This window comes from Marmota flaviventris, chromosome 4 (genome assembly GCF_047511675.1).
Source record: "Marmota flaviventris isolate mMarFla1 chromosome 4, mMarFla1.hap1, whole genome shotgun sequence".
NCBI lineage: Eukaryota > Metazoa > Chordata > Mammalia > Rodentia > Sciuridae > Marmota > Marmota flaviventris.
This window is the reverse complement of record NC_092501.1, coordinates 156,928,265-156,946,115: the sequence shown is the minus strand read 5'-3', so window position 1 is coordinate 156,946,115 and position 17,851 is coordinate 156,928,265. Positions and strand designations below refer to the sequence as shown.

Here is a 17,851-nt window from a genome sequence, read left to right as displayed (position 1 = left end):
TTCTCTTACCACCTGTGCCTCCTCCCTGGCCGCCATGTTGGCATCTCTGGCTTGTCTCTCTCCTGAGCTTGGGTGGCCACTGGGCCTCTTCACTCAGACTTCACAGTCAGCCCAGTCTGCACCCCAAATAAGACAGCTCACCCGACCTTCCTCGTTGAGCACCATCACGTGCACTGCACTGAAAACCTGGTGTTCATTTTGGCACACTTTTTACATTCCTACCAACCCATCACCAATTCTGTGCCTTTTGCTTCTTCAGTGTTCCTCAAATTCCTCACCACTCTATACCATCTAATTCAGTCTGCTGTCCTCTATCCCCAGGACCATGGCCCCAGCCTCTGCCTGGACCCTTGCTGTCTGCTGCTTTCCCCCTTGGGTATCTCCTGCAGTGTGTCCTATTTCATAGGACCACAAGTCTTAGTATACTGTCCCTGGCAGGTCCAATCCTGACGTCTGCGACCGTGACCTTATTTGGGAAGGGGGATGAGGCAGATGTAATTAAGATGTAAGTCAAGATGAGGTTTCTCTGGTTTGAATGTCCCCACTCGTTCACGTGTTAGAACCTCTATCTCCACCTTCATGTGTTGAAGGTGTTTGGAGATGGGCCTTCGTGAGGTAGTTAGAGATAGATGAAGTCAGGACAGTGGGACCCCAGGATGGCATTAGTGGTTTTGTAAGGAGAGAGAACTGAGCTCTGGCGCCTGCTCTTGCCACGTGATACCCCCCGCCATGTCAAGATGCAGCAAGAAGCCCCTCACCAGGTATAGCCCTGGGCCCGAGACTCCCCAGGCTCCAGAACTGTGAGCCAACTAAACTTATGTTCATTGGGAATTACCCAGTCTGTGGTATTCTGTTACACCAACAGAAGAGGGACTAAGAGAGGCCACACTGGGGTAAGGTAGTCCCTGAATCCAATGTGCTTGGTGTCCTTATGACCAAAGAAGGCCCAGTGAGGACAGTGGCAGAGAGGCAGCTGCAAGCCAAGGTCACCAGCAAACACCAGAAGAGAGGCGGGTAGCTGCTCGTGCCTCAGAACCTGTGGAAGGAGCCAGCCCCGCCAGCACCTTAATCTCAGCCTCGAGATTGGTGAGAGAGAAAGTGCTGCCTCGTGTGCCCCAGTTGCTGATGCTTTGATACAAAAGCCTGAGGGTGCTCACAGGTTTGCACACCCTGCTCTGGCCCTCTTGCTCTCAGGGCAATGACCCAGCCAAACCTGCCCTTGCCTGAGCTGCCCTGTACAGGGCTACTCTGCCGGGGCTGGCCAGCCTGTGCCCCTGCCCTCTGCATGCCCACGAGACTGAGCCCCTGCTCAAGCTCTGCTGGCTCCCTCCCAGCCCTGGAGCCCTTTGCAGGGCTGTTTACTCACGTGGTAGTTTGATTGTTAGTCAGGTGCACTGTGAGGCAGGGACTTTCTCAGCCTTTGCTCCCTGTGCTGTCCCCAGCTGCTGGCACAGAGCCTTTCCCAGTCACCATCTACCATTGCCTGAAGGATGCAGGAGGGTGGGTTTCATTAGGTCTTGTCTTGGTTCAGACTGCTGCGGCAGAATACTGTGGGATTCTGAGCCTGAGTGGCTCAGATCCCAGACATTTACCTCTGACAGTTCGGGAGGCCGAGCAGTCCGGGATGAAGCCACCAGCAGATGCAGTGTCCAGTGAGGGCCTGGACAGTGGGTTCAGAGACAGCTGTGTCTTCTCACTGTGTCCTCACCTAGCAGAAGAAGGGCACGAGGGTGCCCCTCATGACCTAATCACTGTGCAAGTTCCTACGTCTTCACACTGTCCTGTCAGGAGTTAGGATCTCAACATAGGGATGTACAGGGCACATAAAATGTTTCTCCCATAACAGACACAAAGCCAAATGCTCGAAGTGCCACCAGAGAAAGACATCGTACAGGAAGGGGCTGCATCTGGGTAAAATGCGCAGACAGAGTCACAGTTTCTTGCCGTCACGTCCAAATGTGACTGACAGTTATCTCAATGGTAATGGGGTGTGGGGGGTAGAAGGGGGCTTTAAGAATTAGGAATAAAAACAGCCTCACTTCATGATTTTGTTTTCTCTGAGAAATAGCTATTTTCCTTCCGTCACACTTTAGTGATCAGTGTGCGTATTACCTCCCTTCTAGTCTTAGTGTGGGGAGTTAACCTGCCCCCTGTAAGGTTTTAGCAAATATCCTGAAGGGTGTTCTCTTCAGTCCCTCTCCCTCTGTGTTCAGTTAGAAGATGTGGTTAGAGTCCTGGCTCTGATGGCCACATCGTTCTCTGTATTTGCAGGTTCACTACAACATTGGCAAAAACCTGGCTGACAAAGGCAACCAAACGGCGGCCATCAGATACTACCGGGAAGCAGTGAGGTATGCGACCGAGTCTTCCAGAAATACCACGGGTGTGCGGGTTTTGATCTCACTTGCTGGGGTCCTAAACCCATCCCCTCAACGACCCCAACCTTGAAAGGTCTTCACTGATTCCTGAGAGTGTAGTGGAAAGTACCCAACAAGTAATAGCTTGGTTTCTCTCTCAACTTTCAGGTTAAATCCCAAGTATGTTCACGCCATGAATAATCTTGGAAATATCTTAAAAGAAAGGAATGAGCTACAGGAAGCCGAAGAGCTGCTGTCTTTGGCTGTTCAAATACAGTAAGCATTGCCTTTATAATTATGCCAGGGACAAAGAAACAAGCTCCTTTGCTCTGACATCTGAGCCTTTCTGTTTTCTTATTGAAAATGCTCTTCAGGCCAGACTTTGCTGCTGCGTGGATGAATTTGGGCATAGTGCAAAACAGCCTGAAACGGTTCGAGGCAGCAGAGCAGAGTTACCGGACAGCAATTAAATACAGAAGGAAATACCCAGACTGCTACTACAACCTCGGGCGTCTGGTAAGACCAGGCCGTCCCAGGCCTGCCACAGTCTGGCTGGGCACAAATGCCGCAGTCTGGCTGGGCACACAATCACGAGCCACCACACAGCTTGTAGATTCAAACAGCAACTCTTTATTCCCAAACTCACACCAGCCGTCTACAATCACGTTCTGGCGAAATCCACCTTCTCTGCCCAAATCCACGTTCTCTGCCCAAATCCACGTTCTCTGCCCAAATCCAAATCCACTGGGCTTCTATCTCCAAAATATACTGTCTGAATCCCGTGAGAACTCAAGGGGAACTCAGGCAGCAGGATACGCCCTATTCCCAGCAGGAATAATCTTAAACCTTAAACCTGGAACCTAAACTGGGAACGCCCTAAACACGATTATCTTAAACCGGGAACACCCTAATCTGCCTTGGTCCTTGAGCAAGGTCACCTACATTCAATGTCACTGCAACATGGGGTACGCTGGCAAGGAAATTGTCATACCTACTTGGCTAATGGCTCCCAGCACAGGCCTACAGGAGGAAAGACTGGGTTCCCCTTAATTAAAATCAAGTGACAGTCATAAGGCCTATCCAGCACTTGACATTTTATAAGGTGCTTCCACATTCATTTATCTCCTTTGACGGAAGCTGTTTGATTTCCTTATGTTCAGTGTTGAAGCTCTAATGAGCAAAAAGTCCAACTTAAGCCAAGTCTATAAGATCAGCAAGGCAATAGGTGAAACTAAGAATAGATTAAAACTTCTTAGATCCTTTCCAAAGGGATAACTTCCTGATAAACACACCTCTCTCGCTCTCTCGCTCTCTCTCTCTCTCTAAAACACAAACTGAATAGAAATGGATTTAAAAACAAAGGTGGAGTGTGGTTTCTGAGTTTCCTTCTCCTCCTTCCTCAAGGGAACAGATCTCTTCATCTGTAGGGGGTATTTTCCCCAAGAGACAGCTTGGGAAGTCAGGGCACTTGCTCAAAAGGGCTTCAGCATTACTTGATGGAAATAGAAAATAATGTGTTCCGCAAGTGGTTGTTGACAGACTGCATACGAAGATCTGATTGCTCTTGATTTTCTTGACAAAATGGGGCACAGAAATAGAAAAATTATTTAAATGGGAATTATTACATTCTCTGCTCAATCAACTCTTTAATTTGGTTTCAAGAAACTAAATATATTTTTCTAATGTATTTAGATATATTAGGAAAAATTGTTATGGAAGAAACTTTTGATTCAGTTGAGCCAAGCTGGAATATATGCACAGTGATATGGCTTTTAAAAGAAGTTTATTTCTAATTTTCCACATTTTACCCAGTTTAACCTCACAGGTAGAATAGCATGCCAGTGTCCTAATGAAGTGCCTGTTAATCCTCATTTTAAACGACTGAAGCTTCTTTGTTTTCTGGAATCCTTGTGTTATAAAAACAATAGTTCCCTACTGCTTGTATATCCACTCCATTTCAGATTTGGGAATCAATCTCTATAGAGAATTGATATTCAAAAAATAACAGTAACCCCCATCCCAGGTGATTCCAGTGTCATGTCACTGGCCCTGCATCTGGGAAGCAGCTGTATTCAAGCTTTGACCTGAAGATCATGTCAAAGCAAAAGGGCTGTTTGGAAAGAGCAACTCAGAAAATGTTAGCTGCTTTTAATTTATTGGAAAACCAGTCTTCCATTTTTACCATGTTGCAAATGATTCTGGTCTTAACATGTTTGTTTCTGGCCCGGGTGGCCATGATTCTGTGAGATATGTGAATACAGTTTTTATGAATGGAGGAATCAAGATGGCAGGAATGGTAAAGACCAACCTTGCTATCCTACGTAATTTACTTTAAGTGAGTTAATAATGTTTATGTTATAAATTTTTAAGTGAAATGGCTTACTTGGTTTTGTTCAAAAAGTGTTTTAGTTAGGAGGTGCCCTAGGAGGATACCATCTCCGTGCTTACTCTGGTTAGGAAAAGAGAAGTTTTTTTTCCCCTGAGCACAGTCAGAAGGATGGCAATAATGTGACTAACCCAACAGAACAGCCAGGGGTAGGATAGGGAAGATGGACAGCACAGTATTCCCACTGTCCTCATCAGCTTTCTGTGGAGCCACTGGGCATACATTTTGTTTTGTTTTGTTTTTCAACATTTCAAAATTCTGTGCTTTATGATCTAGTTACACATTTTGATGCTGAAACTGGAAGACTGGAAGAGAACCAAAAGTGTTATAGTGATTAACTGTTGTGGGCGGGGGTGATCAGTAAGATGTTATAATGATGTGAATAGAAACCAGAAACTCAATAGCATACAAGGCAGGATCAAATCCTCACGAAGTTAACCAAGTGAGAACAGGGTGGGTGCAGGAGGGAGCACATGGGGTGCCTGAATATACATGTTACCTCTCCTTCCTGTGTCTGCTAGACTAGTGCTTGAGCACCACATTAGACTCGTTGTCCCTCTGAGTTCTCTTATTCCTTTTCCCCTCCACTGAGAGTAGCTCTTCTTTCAAGTCCCTGCTTATAAGGTGAGGGCATCAGCCTGTACCCTCTAGTATGCCCTGTGTGTCTGCCGCATCCTCCGGCTTTACAGTTCTGCACCACAGCCTTGCTCTTTACCGGTAGCTGCCTGTCCCTGTAGTTCCTTAGGCTTTGGAAATAGAGAATATATGCTAAATGAGCCTGCTGTAAGTTATATACAAAGAAAGGATCACAGATATGAAATGCCTGCTTTAACAGTACACCTTAGTCCTGGGATCCATTACTTATTCACCTGGAAGATCACCAGAGCACTGAATAGATTGAGACCTTGATATTGTTTACTAATTAGGCTGCCCTGAAACGCTTTCCCCCCAGTCCTCTGCCCCCACCCCCTGTTCCTGCTCATTTAAGGCTTTTGCTCTCCATTGTGGTTTAATTACCCAGCTTTTGCCCACTTGACAGCTTAAAAGCATTAAGAGCTTAATCTTTAACAGCTCAACCAATCCATTTATATATTGGCGAATGAGAGGCACTTAATAACTTCAAGGTGTCTTCTTTAGAAGTCACATTTTTATAACATAAGAGAGAAATTTGTTTTGATTTTTTGGACCCTGATAAGGGAATATAATGCAGTTCTCTTGTGGAATAGAAAATTAGGAAGAGCTGGGTTATTTGGGACATACTGCTGGTCCTAGAGAGTTAGGATCTAGTGGCCAGAGATATTACTGGAGACAGTTCACTAGGCAGAAGCCGATTGTATCACTCAGGATGCATTCAGAAAAAACAGTGTGCAAAGTATTGTAAATAGAAAAGAATTTAAAATGTGTAGCCATAGAATGGGTTGTATGGTGCCATACATGGTAGTGCATGCTAATTATCCCAGCAGCTCGGGAGGCTGAGGTAGGAGTATTGCAAGTACAAAGCCAGCCTCAGCAACTTAGCAAGAACCTGTCTCTAAAGAAAATATATAAGTGCATTGAATGGAAGTTATATTGGTTGTCTCAGATGTGTTAAAATGTTGCCATGGGTTTTGTCCAAGTGAATCAGATACATATCACATACTGGATAGAATTGCCTTAAAATCACTAGGATAGCTGATAAAGACAGAGAATATAATGTTAATATAATTAAGTATCCCAAATTAGTTTAATTTTTTTAACTTTTTATATAATCCATTTTAAAGAGTAAAATATTATAACCTGCTTGTCTGAGTCTCAAGGGAAATTAATTGTGACATCTTTAGTAAATGGATATTCATATGTGTTTCCAGAGTTCATTAAACCCATCTTTTTCTGGTATAAATACCATCTATTTGCTGTGTGGGTCATAAGTCTAATCAAACATTTCTGTTGTCTAATGGAAAGATACATTCAGCCAGGTGTGGTGGTGCACACCTGTAATCCTAGTGGCTGGGGAAGCTAAGGCAAAAGATTGCAAATTTGAAGCCAGCCTATGCAACTTAATGAAACCCTCCCTCAAAGTAAAAAATAAAAAGGGCTGGGGTTGTAGCTAAGTGGTTAAGCATCCCTGGGTTCAGTCCCCAGTACCAAAAAAAAAAAAAAAAAAAATTATACACTTGACAGTAAGGAAGGAAATCGCCTTGAACTTTGATAATTGTTATCATTTGTTCCTTTTGCAGAGTTAAAAGGATCAAGCACATTGAGATGAAATGTGCCTCTGAACTGAGTTCAAGAGGGCCAGAGGGTCACCAGCTGAAGAATACATCTCTTTCTCCCTCTGTGGCTTCTATTACCTATGCAAATTGAGAGCCAGCCATTTTTTATTGTTACCAATGTTGAACAAAGTTTCCTTTCAAGAGAAGGCAACAGATAATTCTGTCCTTCTTAAACCAAGCAAACAAGCTCTGAATTGCCAAGGAAAAGGTTTTACATGACCGTAGGAGTTCACAAAGTGTGTCTGGCATAGTCATCCTTTTATGTTAGGTTCAAGTGTGAATAAGAAGGAGCTCTAAGGCCATTCTTCATGAGGCAGTTTGGACACAGAGCTTTTCATCACATAAAATATTTGTTTATGATTCTAAATAAAACTTTATCAAAGATGGACTGTATGGGGTCTTTCTAGATAAAGAATAATAAGCAGTATTGAAATGTCAGTAGCCAGAAATATGATTTGATACCTGACATAACAAATATTAGATTATGTAGTTAAGATGCCTAAGCTCTGGACCTAGACCAGATCTTCATTTCTAGATGTCTGACTTTGGTTATTAATTTCTCATACCTTAGTTGCTTCATCTGCAAAATAGGGATGCTAATAATATCTATTTCATTGAAAAGTAAATGGGTTAATATGAAAAAGTCAGAAGTCCCATATATAAAGATTAGGTTGGTTTTCGTTTGTTTGTTAGTTTTTATGAAGTTTTATTTTGTTATTGATATCTTAGAGAAAAGGCAGAAATTTTAGAATAATGATTTTTTTTTCTTTTTTTGTCTTTGCATCATTTTCAGTATGCAGATCTAAATCGCCACATAGACGCATTGAACGCGTGGAGAAATGCCACCATGCTGAAGCCAGAACACAGCCTGGCTTGGAACAACATGATCATCCTCCTTGACAATACAGGTGCAGAAGGGAGAATTCAATGGATCAGAGGCAATTGTCCCATCCCACAGTACTGCTGAATAATTGAGAAGCAGAGATTAGTGTGCCCTCCTCCACCCCAAGTTAAAAAATAATATGGATGTGAATATTTTACGTTACAAAAATGTCTGTTCTTCTAGAAAATGGAGCTTCCTTTGATATATGGAAATACGAATGTTGGGGAATGGTGTTGAGTCATTGTGGAAGGTGTGTGATCCCATCTCATTTATTCTGAAGCCTGTCATCCAGCTACATCAGCACCCAGGTGTTGGAGGCACCCAGATATGAGCAAGAAGAGGCTTCTGGGCTCCTGGGATGGAAGGGCAGGTCCATGTTTACTAGCTCACTGACTGCATACAGAAAACACCCTCCAGTCTATACCAAGAGCCTTGGATTATTTATCTATCTGTTTATTTATTTATGGTACTGAGAACTGAACCCAGGGGTGCTTTAGCACTGAGCTACATTCCCAGATCTTTTTATTTTGAGGCACGATCTTGATGAGTTGCTGAAGCCAGACTCAAACTTTTGATCCTCCTGCCTCAGCCTCCCGAAATTACAGGCATGTGTCACTGCCCCTAAATCTTGGATCTTATTTGAGATATGTTCGTGACTTGATCTGGTTTTTATCCCGTAGCAGTCTGGGTTCAGCCAATTTGGAGTTACTTCGCTACCCTTGCTTTAGAAAGCCAACCATTCTTTAAGAAACCACGGTGCTACTTGGCAGGATTTAAAGCTGGCAGGCCCTCGAAACGGTGCAGGGAAGAGACTGGTTTCTAAGGAAAATGCCAAGCACGCACGCTTCCACTTGCAAAGTGTTCCCCAATTAAGGTGTCACTGTGATACGCTTATTTTGCAGATGTGTTTCCTCCGGTTTGGGTATAACTGGTGTCTGGGGGAAGATTAAAACTAGGTTTTATATGGTTTACAGAAATTAATCAAAAGCCGTTTGCAGGATGTGTCAGAACTCTGCTCTGAGTCGCAGAGGCTCTGCCATTCATGAGGCTGCCTGTGTTTTACACATGCTACGTAGATTTCCCCAAGTAGTTTATTCATAATTGTGTATGATGTGTGTAAGCCCTGTTAATTATAGAGAGAGACAAAACACAAGTACAATATTAACATGCTTTTTACTTTTCCATTTTTTCCTCCCAGGTAATTTAGCGCAGGCTGAAGCAGTTGGAAGAGAGGCACTGGAATTAATACCTAATGATCATTCTCTTATGTTCTCCTTGGCAAACGTGCTGGGGAAATCCCAGAAATACAAGGTGTGTAAACCACAGGCTGTGATTTCTTGTAATGAATGCCAGCAGCTGACAGAAGCCATCAGTGTTACTTCTGCCCAGTTAAATTCGGAATCAGGCCAGAGCCATGGCAGCCGTACACCAGGGTGAACTGGTCAGTTTGTTTCCTGGAAAAGTTGCCCAGAAGATGGATGTGCAGGGTCAGACCCCATGTCCTTTCTCATCAGAACTCAGCCATTGTTCACACCTGGGGAGGGGAAGAGAAGAGAGACCAGGGCAGGGGCAGTGACCAGGAAGAGTTGCTGACGCTGGTCCCTTGAACTGCCCGGCTGGGGTGAGGACCATTCAGCACAGTGACTGCTCCTTCCAGGACACATCCCAGCCCCCACCCTCTCACAAAAGGGTTGGACGCTGTCCCTTGCAGTGGAGCCAAAGCTGAGTTTTATTTCTGGGAGCTGTTTTCTCCACAAAAGAATGACCAGCCCATGAGGAAACATGACTGCGTCTGCAGTTTTCCCTCCTCTGAGTTACAGGTTGTCAGCAAGGCCAGACTTTGCTCACCAACAGAAACCACAAGATGGTAAATCTGTTCCACTTGTGTCCCAGGATGTGTGAGGAATAGGCTGAGCCTAGCTCCCCGTGTATTAAGATTCTTAATACCAATGATCTCAAACCCTAGTTTTATATATCAGAATCACTCAGGAAGCTCATTAAAACAGAGTCCTTCTCATGAGGTTGGGGTCTGGGGTCAGGTCAGGGAATGTCTTTTTTTTTCCATTTCTGGGGACGGAATTCAGGGTCTCACCCATGCTAGACAAGCGCTTTACCACTGAGCTGCACCCCCAGCCTGGAATGGGTTTCCAACATGCATCTTCAGAGCCTGACACACATGGTCCTTTTGAGGGACAAATATTTCAGAATCAGGGCCTATATGTTATTTTGATCACTCTGAGGCTACAGATAAAACCTAAAGCCTAATGGTAGTGATTAATTAATATTTGATCAGTGTTATGTACTTCTCCCTTTCTGTTCATTAAATGCCATTACTGGTATAATTCTCCATAAGAGTTAAGATTCTTCATGCGTTTATTTTTTAGTGTCAGGGAAATTCGTAGCTTCATGAGCCTCATTTAATATAGTTTTATATTAGGATTTGGAATTTTAAACAACTTTTTATTTTTTTTTTCTTGTAATGCAAAAAAAATGATACCTGTTGCTGTTGGTCTGCTGTGTGCCTGGTGCTGCTTGTCTGGGGGTGTTCCTTGCTCTGGATGCTGTGGAGAAGGATGTGGTGGTGATGGGCTGCTTGGGCACAGTCTGACTGGGTCTCTCTCTGCATAGCCTGCTTTTCACCTGAGCACATTGCTTACTAGCTCCGTCTCTAGGGAGGCTACCTGAGTGCAGAGCTGAGTCTCCAGTCCTGATTTCCTGTCTCTTGCTGATCTGTGTGCTGATGGGTGATTTTAATAGCCCAGTTCGTAGTCATGAAGTGACCTAATGCATCTCTTGTTGGACTCTGAAACTTTGTGCAGGCTTCCACAGCCTGTTCTGGGGCTTTGACATGCAGAGCAAGCATTCTCATGCTGAGTGGTCTAGGGATCCTCTCCCAGCATCCCTTTTTATCTATTAGGAGTCACTGCACTGCCCTGGCCTCAGTTTATTCATGTGTAAAATGGAAATACTGATCTGCAGAACCTCCTGATGGGGGGATATGAAAAATGTACAAGAACAAAATTGCTCTATCAAAATGTAATCTGCCCTTAAAATACGTGTCTGTGTGCGTGTGTGTGTGTGTGTGTATCACACTGTAAGTATAAGGTAAGAAAAATAACATAATTTTACCCAGTCCCAGCTACATACTTTGCCTGACCATAGCTCTGAGCCTGAGGGTCACCTGGTCTTAGCTTTGGGAGAGACTGGCAGTTGCTAGAGGGTGACCCGCAAGCCTCTACCATGTGCAGCCCCAAGTGGATCCACAGGAAGGAAGGAGAACTGAACAGGGAATGTTGCTGTGTGGTTGATGGTCTCAGCTCCCATTGACCATCTGCCTTCCCTCATTCAAGTGGATCACAGTGGCCCTGAGCCACACCTTCCAAGGGCACAGAGAGGGCTGAGGTCTCTGAGACAGTGATGCTTCTTCTTCCCCACCAGCTGTGGGGGCTGAAGGAGCTGCCCAGTGAAAGCCCACCCTTGTTCCACCGCAAGATGCAATTTCCAAGGCCTTTCTCAGTGTATCCAATGCTCTTCAGAAAATTTCATAGCATTTCTGGGGCTTTGAATACCTGCAGAATCTGTGTTCATGAGAGGCCCCTCACCTCCCCCTTCTCCATTCAGCAGATGGAGAGCTGCTGAAGGGTGCTCTGGAGCCCCACCTTGTCCTGAGAGGGAGTGTCTGGCCCACACTCCCCTTCCCTAGACCCATCTTCCTCAGATGCCCCTTTTGCCCATGTGCCATGGTGTTCCCATCTCCAGGCTCAGGAAACGTGGACTCACATTTCCTCCCCTGTCGAGACCTGATGCAGTGCTTTCTGTCGGTTCTTCCTCAGACCCATTCTTTCCTTCCAGTTTCCTGCTCCCTCTGCAGAGTTCAGATCCTGCCTTGCCAGGAATAGCAGAGCCTAAGGAGGGGTGGGCCGCAAGCCCCTCCCCACCACCAGCACTGCTGTCCTCCAGTCCCACCCTAAGTGACTGTCATCCCTTTAGGCATTTGAGCAGTTCCATAAATGAATGAAGAAATAAATCTAGGACCCCCTAGAAAACTCCTAAACTGCATTTTATCCTTAAAACCGTTCTCTCCAGTGAATCCTGCTTTATTTGCAGGCAGGGGAGCATAACTAAATAGATTTCAGTTGCCTGGCCTTATTTTCTAAAGTTTTAGACTTCAAATGGAAATATTTCAAAATCAGAGACAGCATAGTTATGTAGAAACCACTACTAACTCCACAATCCATTTGATTGGTGCAATGAGGTCTTGTTTTGGGTGTGCTTTTTGCAGCTTACTTGATATAGCAGGAAAATTGTAGGCTTTTTTTTTTTTTTAAGTAGTAGAAATTGAACCCAGGGGTATTCTACCACTGAGCTACATCCCCACCCCTATTTATTTATTTATAGAAAGGGTCTTGCTAAGTTGCTGAGGCTGGCCCTGAACTTGCGATCCTCCTACCTCAGCTTCCCAAGTTGCTGGAATTACAGATATGCACCACCATTCCCGGCTCAAGAACCTCTTCGAAGGCATTTCAGCTACTGAAACTTGGATTATAGACACTGAAGTAGAGTTGACCTCCTATATTTTAGCCTGATGTCTTCATTCAGCCACTTCTGAATGATATTTATAAAATGCAAAGTTTTCTCCACTCGCTCTGTCTAAAAAGCACTGATTTCAGAGATGTCTGCCTACATAACCAGTGTGTTTCTTAGGACAACCATGGGCTGTCACAAGGCAAAGGAGCTGCTGCTCTTGCAGGTTAGAAAATGCAGAATCTGAATAAGGAGAGCCCACCCAGAAAAATTCACCTAGGATACAAGAAACAAAAATAATCATCCCCACACCAGAAGCTTTGATTGTTGAAGTTGAGTGTTTAGAGCCATTTGCAGCATGCTTGGCCCTCTTAGAAGAGGAATGAAGTGGGAGTGAATGGTGGTCCCCGACATGTGCCAGGGAGAATAGATAGGGCATCTTTATCTCTGCACTTGATGGTAGAAAGCTGCAGTCCAGTCTGCAGTGTTCAACATGATCAGGTAGGAAAATACTTTGCCTGCTTTACAGTGACCGCATTGGATGTGAGGATGATTTGGAGGAAATGCAAGACTATGCAAGAATCGATTCATGCACATCAGGGTATTCGGTCACGGTCATACATGGTACTGTGACAGCTTCAATGACAGAGGGCTGCTTCTTTCTCATTCTCTCTGCTCATTCTTTCCAGCTGAATGAGCTGCTTCTGGGTTGCCACGGGTGTTGTAGGTTCTTCAGGAAGTGAGACAGGTGCCGACTCATGGTGAGGGTCCTGGCAGGGAGTTCCTTGGTGCAGGCTGAAAGTGGCTGTCATGGGTGCTGCAGCCACTGCTTGGCTTCACTCGGCCTTCTCTCATCTACGGCACCCTGATCCAAGCAGCTCGCTTCCAGTTGCAGAATTCCAGCACTTCTGGGAGGCAGGTTGCGGAGCTCATGGGCACATTCATGCCCTCTCAGTGCTGCCCTTGGCGCCTTGGCTTCCTTGCGAGGTCTTCAGAGCCTCTTCTCACAGAGCATGTTTCTGGAAGGACACAGTGATACAAAGGAAGGGTAACAGTTTGAAAACCACAGGCAGTAAAAACAGAATCACTTTTGCTTCATGTTACAATACCCTCTTTTGTGTGTGTTTCTTTTCTTTTTTTTTTTAGGAATCTGAAGCTTTATTCCTCAAGGCAATTAAAGCAAATCCGAATGTTGCAAGTTACCATGGTAATTTGGGTAAGGAAACTTTTCAAATTGGATTGTATTGAAACTCTATATAATTAAAATGAAATGGGCATATTTCTATAAAGTCATTGTTAGGAGAATGGTTTTTTCCAAAGCTAGTCTGTATTGTCCTTCATAATCTGGTTTTAAAATTTGGTTTTATTATGACATTTCAAAGACAGCCTTATTTGCAAATTGTAATTGCATAACCAAGACAACCCCCAAAATTGCCCACCGAGTTTATTGCCTTCTTATGAGAACTCGGATCTTCCTTCTGTTTAAAGGAACCTGCAATGTTAACCCGAGAGGTACTTCAGAAGCTTCTTAGGGAACACACCTCCTGTTCCCTTCTTCCAGAGTGGATCTTCCCCCTTCCAGCCCTGTTTCCTCTGCTTGTGTTCCCTTATGCTGTGGCCAAAAATGTACTGGTAGTTATTTATTCCCCAGAATTCCTTTCTTCCATTCTGACATCTCCAAAGTTGGAGTTTTCAGAGCCTACCATACAGCTCAGAAAGCTCAGTCATGCAAAGGTGTTTTTCTGACGCTACTTATCATAAACGTCATGAAGCATCTTAGTTTTTCTTCCCACATTGCAAGTTTAGTTTATTTACATAATTGTAACAATCAGGTTTATCCTAAAAATTAGGTTTATTGTGACAATCATTATATGGTCAAATCTTGCTATTAGAACCCTTACTTCCAGCTAGGACACACAATCTTTTACTACCAAAAGATGTGGGAAAAATCATTACTTTAAATAAACAGTTGACTTCTCTTTCTTTATAAATAAAATAAAAGGCTGGACTTCTGTGTGGCCAGAATTCTAAATAGTGCTGGGAGCCCCACTCTATCTGGCCTGGGTCCTGGAAATTTTATGGCAGCTTTAAGACACTTAATGCACTTTTCTTTTTATGTCTTTATGTAATGATATTGCTGTAGGCAGATGTATCCCATCTAATGATAGGAAAAGCCCTACAGAAAACTGGCAGAGGTTAAGTGGACCATCCCCAGGGAGTATGATTACAATAGAATGTTCAGTACAAACAATATTTTTTTTTAAGCAATGATTTTCAAAAACTGTTTGCAAATGCCCTGGAATAGTTCTTTGCACAAGTGGTTGGGAATCATGCAAGTTATTCAGAAGCATTTCCAATGAAATTCATCTCCTGCTATTTCAGCTGTGCTTTATCATCGTTGGGGACATCTCAACTTGGCCAAGAAACACTATGAAATCTCCTTGCAGCTTGACCCCGCAGCAGCAGGCACCAAGGAGAATTATGGCCTTTTGAGAAGAAAGTTGGAACAAATGCAGAGAAAGGATGTCTGACCTCTTGCATTCGTCTTGTGTATGTGTGCACGAGGCATATCATTAACATAATATGCTTGTTTAACCATTTGAAATTCTTGGACATGTTGTTTATTTTACTGTTATTTTTTTCTATTAAAACAAAGACATGCAAAAAGATTACAGCACCAGCAATATACTCTTGAATGCTTGATAGGGTTTTTGCATCAAAATTGTATTTTTTCAGGCAACTCCAATGGAATTCTAGACTCCCCAAAATGAAATCTTTTCTAAGTAAACAAAAAAACAGAAAAAATTATCTCAAGTAACTTTTCCCAATATTAAGTCTGCATTTGGGCTGTGAGCCTTGTGTATGGACTAGCACTATGAAACCTCAGTTGTAACCAAGAAATGATGGACTCCTACAGTTTATATGAACATCAAATGTGTCTGTATATTAGCATTTTTATTTAATGGCCGTATATTAAAGAGTTTGGGATTTGTTTTTTGTCTTTTACCTTTTATTTTATAACAATGTATCATGAACTTTCTTTGTAAGGAAATATTTATTTGTATTTTTATGTGTTAGGGCAAATAATTGAAAGAAGAATGAAAAATTTTGACACCTAGTATATTTATATACTTTTTCCTCCATAGACAGAAATGGACTCCTGCAATATATTTTGTATTCTCCAGTATGTGCAATTTCAGTACCTAAGAGATCATGTAATAGTCTCCATGAACTGTCACTATTGATAGGCAATTCCAGCCATGCTATAGATAAGAGCAGGCAGCCTACCATCCTGTTCCTGTTAATTCCAGTGTTGACAGGACTACCCGTGTGTATACATAGGGTTTTATGTGTTTCAGCGTAAAGCAGTTATCCATTTTGTATAATAGAACTGCAATCCTTATTCTATCCAGAAAAAGCAAAAGGAGTCATATTTGGGGACTTTAAGATTTGGGGGGATTTTTTCCAATTTTTATTTGATCAGAATAATCATGTTCAGTTGTTTGTTTGCTGTCAATCTAATGGTTCATTCAGTCTCTGTTATTTCTTATGCAGTAAAACTATTACACACACTGGCATTAAAATGTCATATTGCCTTCTTGATAGATGGTTTTCACGTTTGTGGATTTTGTGTCCTCCTTTCCCTTACAATGGAATCAAAGTGACCAATTTATCTTTTATAACGTGTCTTCTATTTGATTTTAGGGCCCATTTTATACAGTTGCATTATAAAGTTATTCAGGTTCAGAGAATGGGTGGCATAGAACCACAATGAGGTGAATTTGATTTTCTGCACTCACTTTTTTTGAGGACAGATCTGTGTAATTATAACTTATGGTTGTCGAGATACATCAGAAAAGTGCTGTTTTGACATTTCTTAAATGGACCCCAAACAACAACAATTCACAGATCTCCTAGGAGCAGGGGCTGCCTCATTATTTATGTTCCTATAGTGCTTAGCTTGGCAGAGGATAGATCTGGTATATACTGTGGGGGTTTTTTAAAGCAAATATTTCCCCTCTTGGGGTGGGGTACTTATCCTTCAAGAATAAAGAAAAAGTATTTCTTATAAAAACCCCTGCAGCACCTTTTTTCCCCTGACACTAAAACTAGTGTCAAATTGAGACGTGCAAACCTGGACCCTGCCTACCAGATGAACCCTGAGCTCTCCCCGCTTGGTCTCTCCGGTTCCCACTGCAGCCATTTTCTATCCAGAGAAAACAGTCATTTGTTTGATTGACATTCCAGGAAGCCTTTTATCTGCAGAGTTTGGAAGTGAACCATGAAGGCTCTCTTTCCTTCTCTTCCCATCTTAAGCAGCCACTGCCTTTGGATCTTGGGTTTCCTTCCTAGCAAGACTGAAGTGGAAGGCTACCTCCCAGTTCTCCTCTTTGTTTTTTTTTTTTTTTTTTGGGGGGGGTGGTTCTGGGGATTGAATTCAGGGGCACTCAACCACTGAGCCACATCCCCAGCCCTGTTTTTCTATTTTATTTAGAGACAGGGTCTCACTGAGTTGCTTAGTGCCTTGCTTTTGCTGAGGCTGGCTTTGAACTCGCAGTCCTCCTGCCTCAGCCTCCCGAGCTGCTGGGATTTCAGGCATACACCACTGCACCTGGCTCCAGTTCTCTTCTGATTTCTTATGACAATGGGGGGAGGGAGTGACAGCATCAAACCAAATATGGGGAAAATAGTTGTCACCCTTCCCCTCCTTAGTAGCAGGTATCACCCAGTCTGGAAGGTAGTTTGGGTCTTCACTCGTTCAAATTTATTTTGGTGCATACGGAAGCTTAAATTCTTTCAGATTCATCCTGTTACAAAGAGCCGACCATGCCTTGACAGGGGTTCTGAGTCTGTGACATTTCGAGCATGTTCTTTGTATTTTATTTCAAATTACTGACTTAAAATACACAGAACAGGCCCCACCTCAGAGCAATGGAAGTCGCAGTCACAAAACCCAGACTTGGGCCTCGGCTGTCTGTCACGGGCAGTTCACTTCGCATTGCTCAAGGTCATTTCTCATCTTCAAAGTGGAGATAGTAAGATCTCCCTCAATAAGCTGGGAATCTCTTGGCCCAGCAGATCCTTTATAAATGGTAGTCTAGATTTTTGAAAGAGTATCTGTGTTTGGAGCAAATAGATCTGCCCTTAAATACATTTATTCCCTCATTCATGCATTAAATAGTAGGTGCCTACTATGTGCCAGAGACTTCTTGAACCTGTGGATACAAAGGTGAATGGAAATGGATACGATATACAGAGTTACCCAAGTTAAGAGAATGGGGTGGATGCTGATAAAGAATTATTATGTAGTCCTATGAAGAGAAAGGCCTGATCTAACCTGCAGTCAGGAAAGGGTTTCATAGGATGGTGACTTCTGAACTGAGATTCGATAGAGGAAGAAAGTCACTCTAGGCCAGCTGTTCTCAATCAGGAGATTTTGCCCTCCAGG

The 17,851-nt window shown here is 43.3% G+C and overlaps 1 protein-coding gene across 4 annotated transcripts in view; it reads left to right on the top strand.

Annotated features, from left to right (window-relative positions):
• Positions 1-16,007, top strand: part of Tmtc4 (transmembrane O-mannosyltransferase targeting cadherins 4) — a 57,760-nt gene extending 41,753 nt beyond the window's left edge. For all 4 annotated transcript variants that reach the window (XM_071611624.1, XM_071611625.1, XM_027938937.3 and 1 more), the window contains exons 12-18: positions 2,272-2,351; positions 2,526-2,633; positions 2,732-2,873; positions 7,789-7,903; positions 9,077-9,189; positions 13,549-13,618; positions 14,785-16,007. In XM_071611624.1, the coding sequence (XP_071467725.1) occupies positions 2,272-2,351; positions 2,526-2,633; positions 2,732-2,873; positions 7,789-7,903; positions 9,077-9,189; positions 13,549-13,618; positions 14,785-14,933 (777 nt within the window). In that variant the 3' untranslated portion in view covers positions 14,934-16,007. The remainder of the gene's footprint in view (positions 1-2,271; positions 2,352-2,525; positions 2,634-2,731; positions 2,874-7,788; positions 7,904-9,076; positions 9,190-13,548; positions 13,619-14,784) is intronic.
• The last annotated feature ends 1,844 nt before the right edge of the window (positions 16,008-17,851 follow it).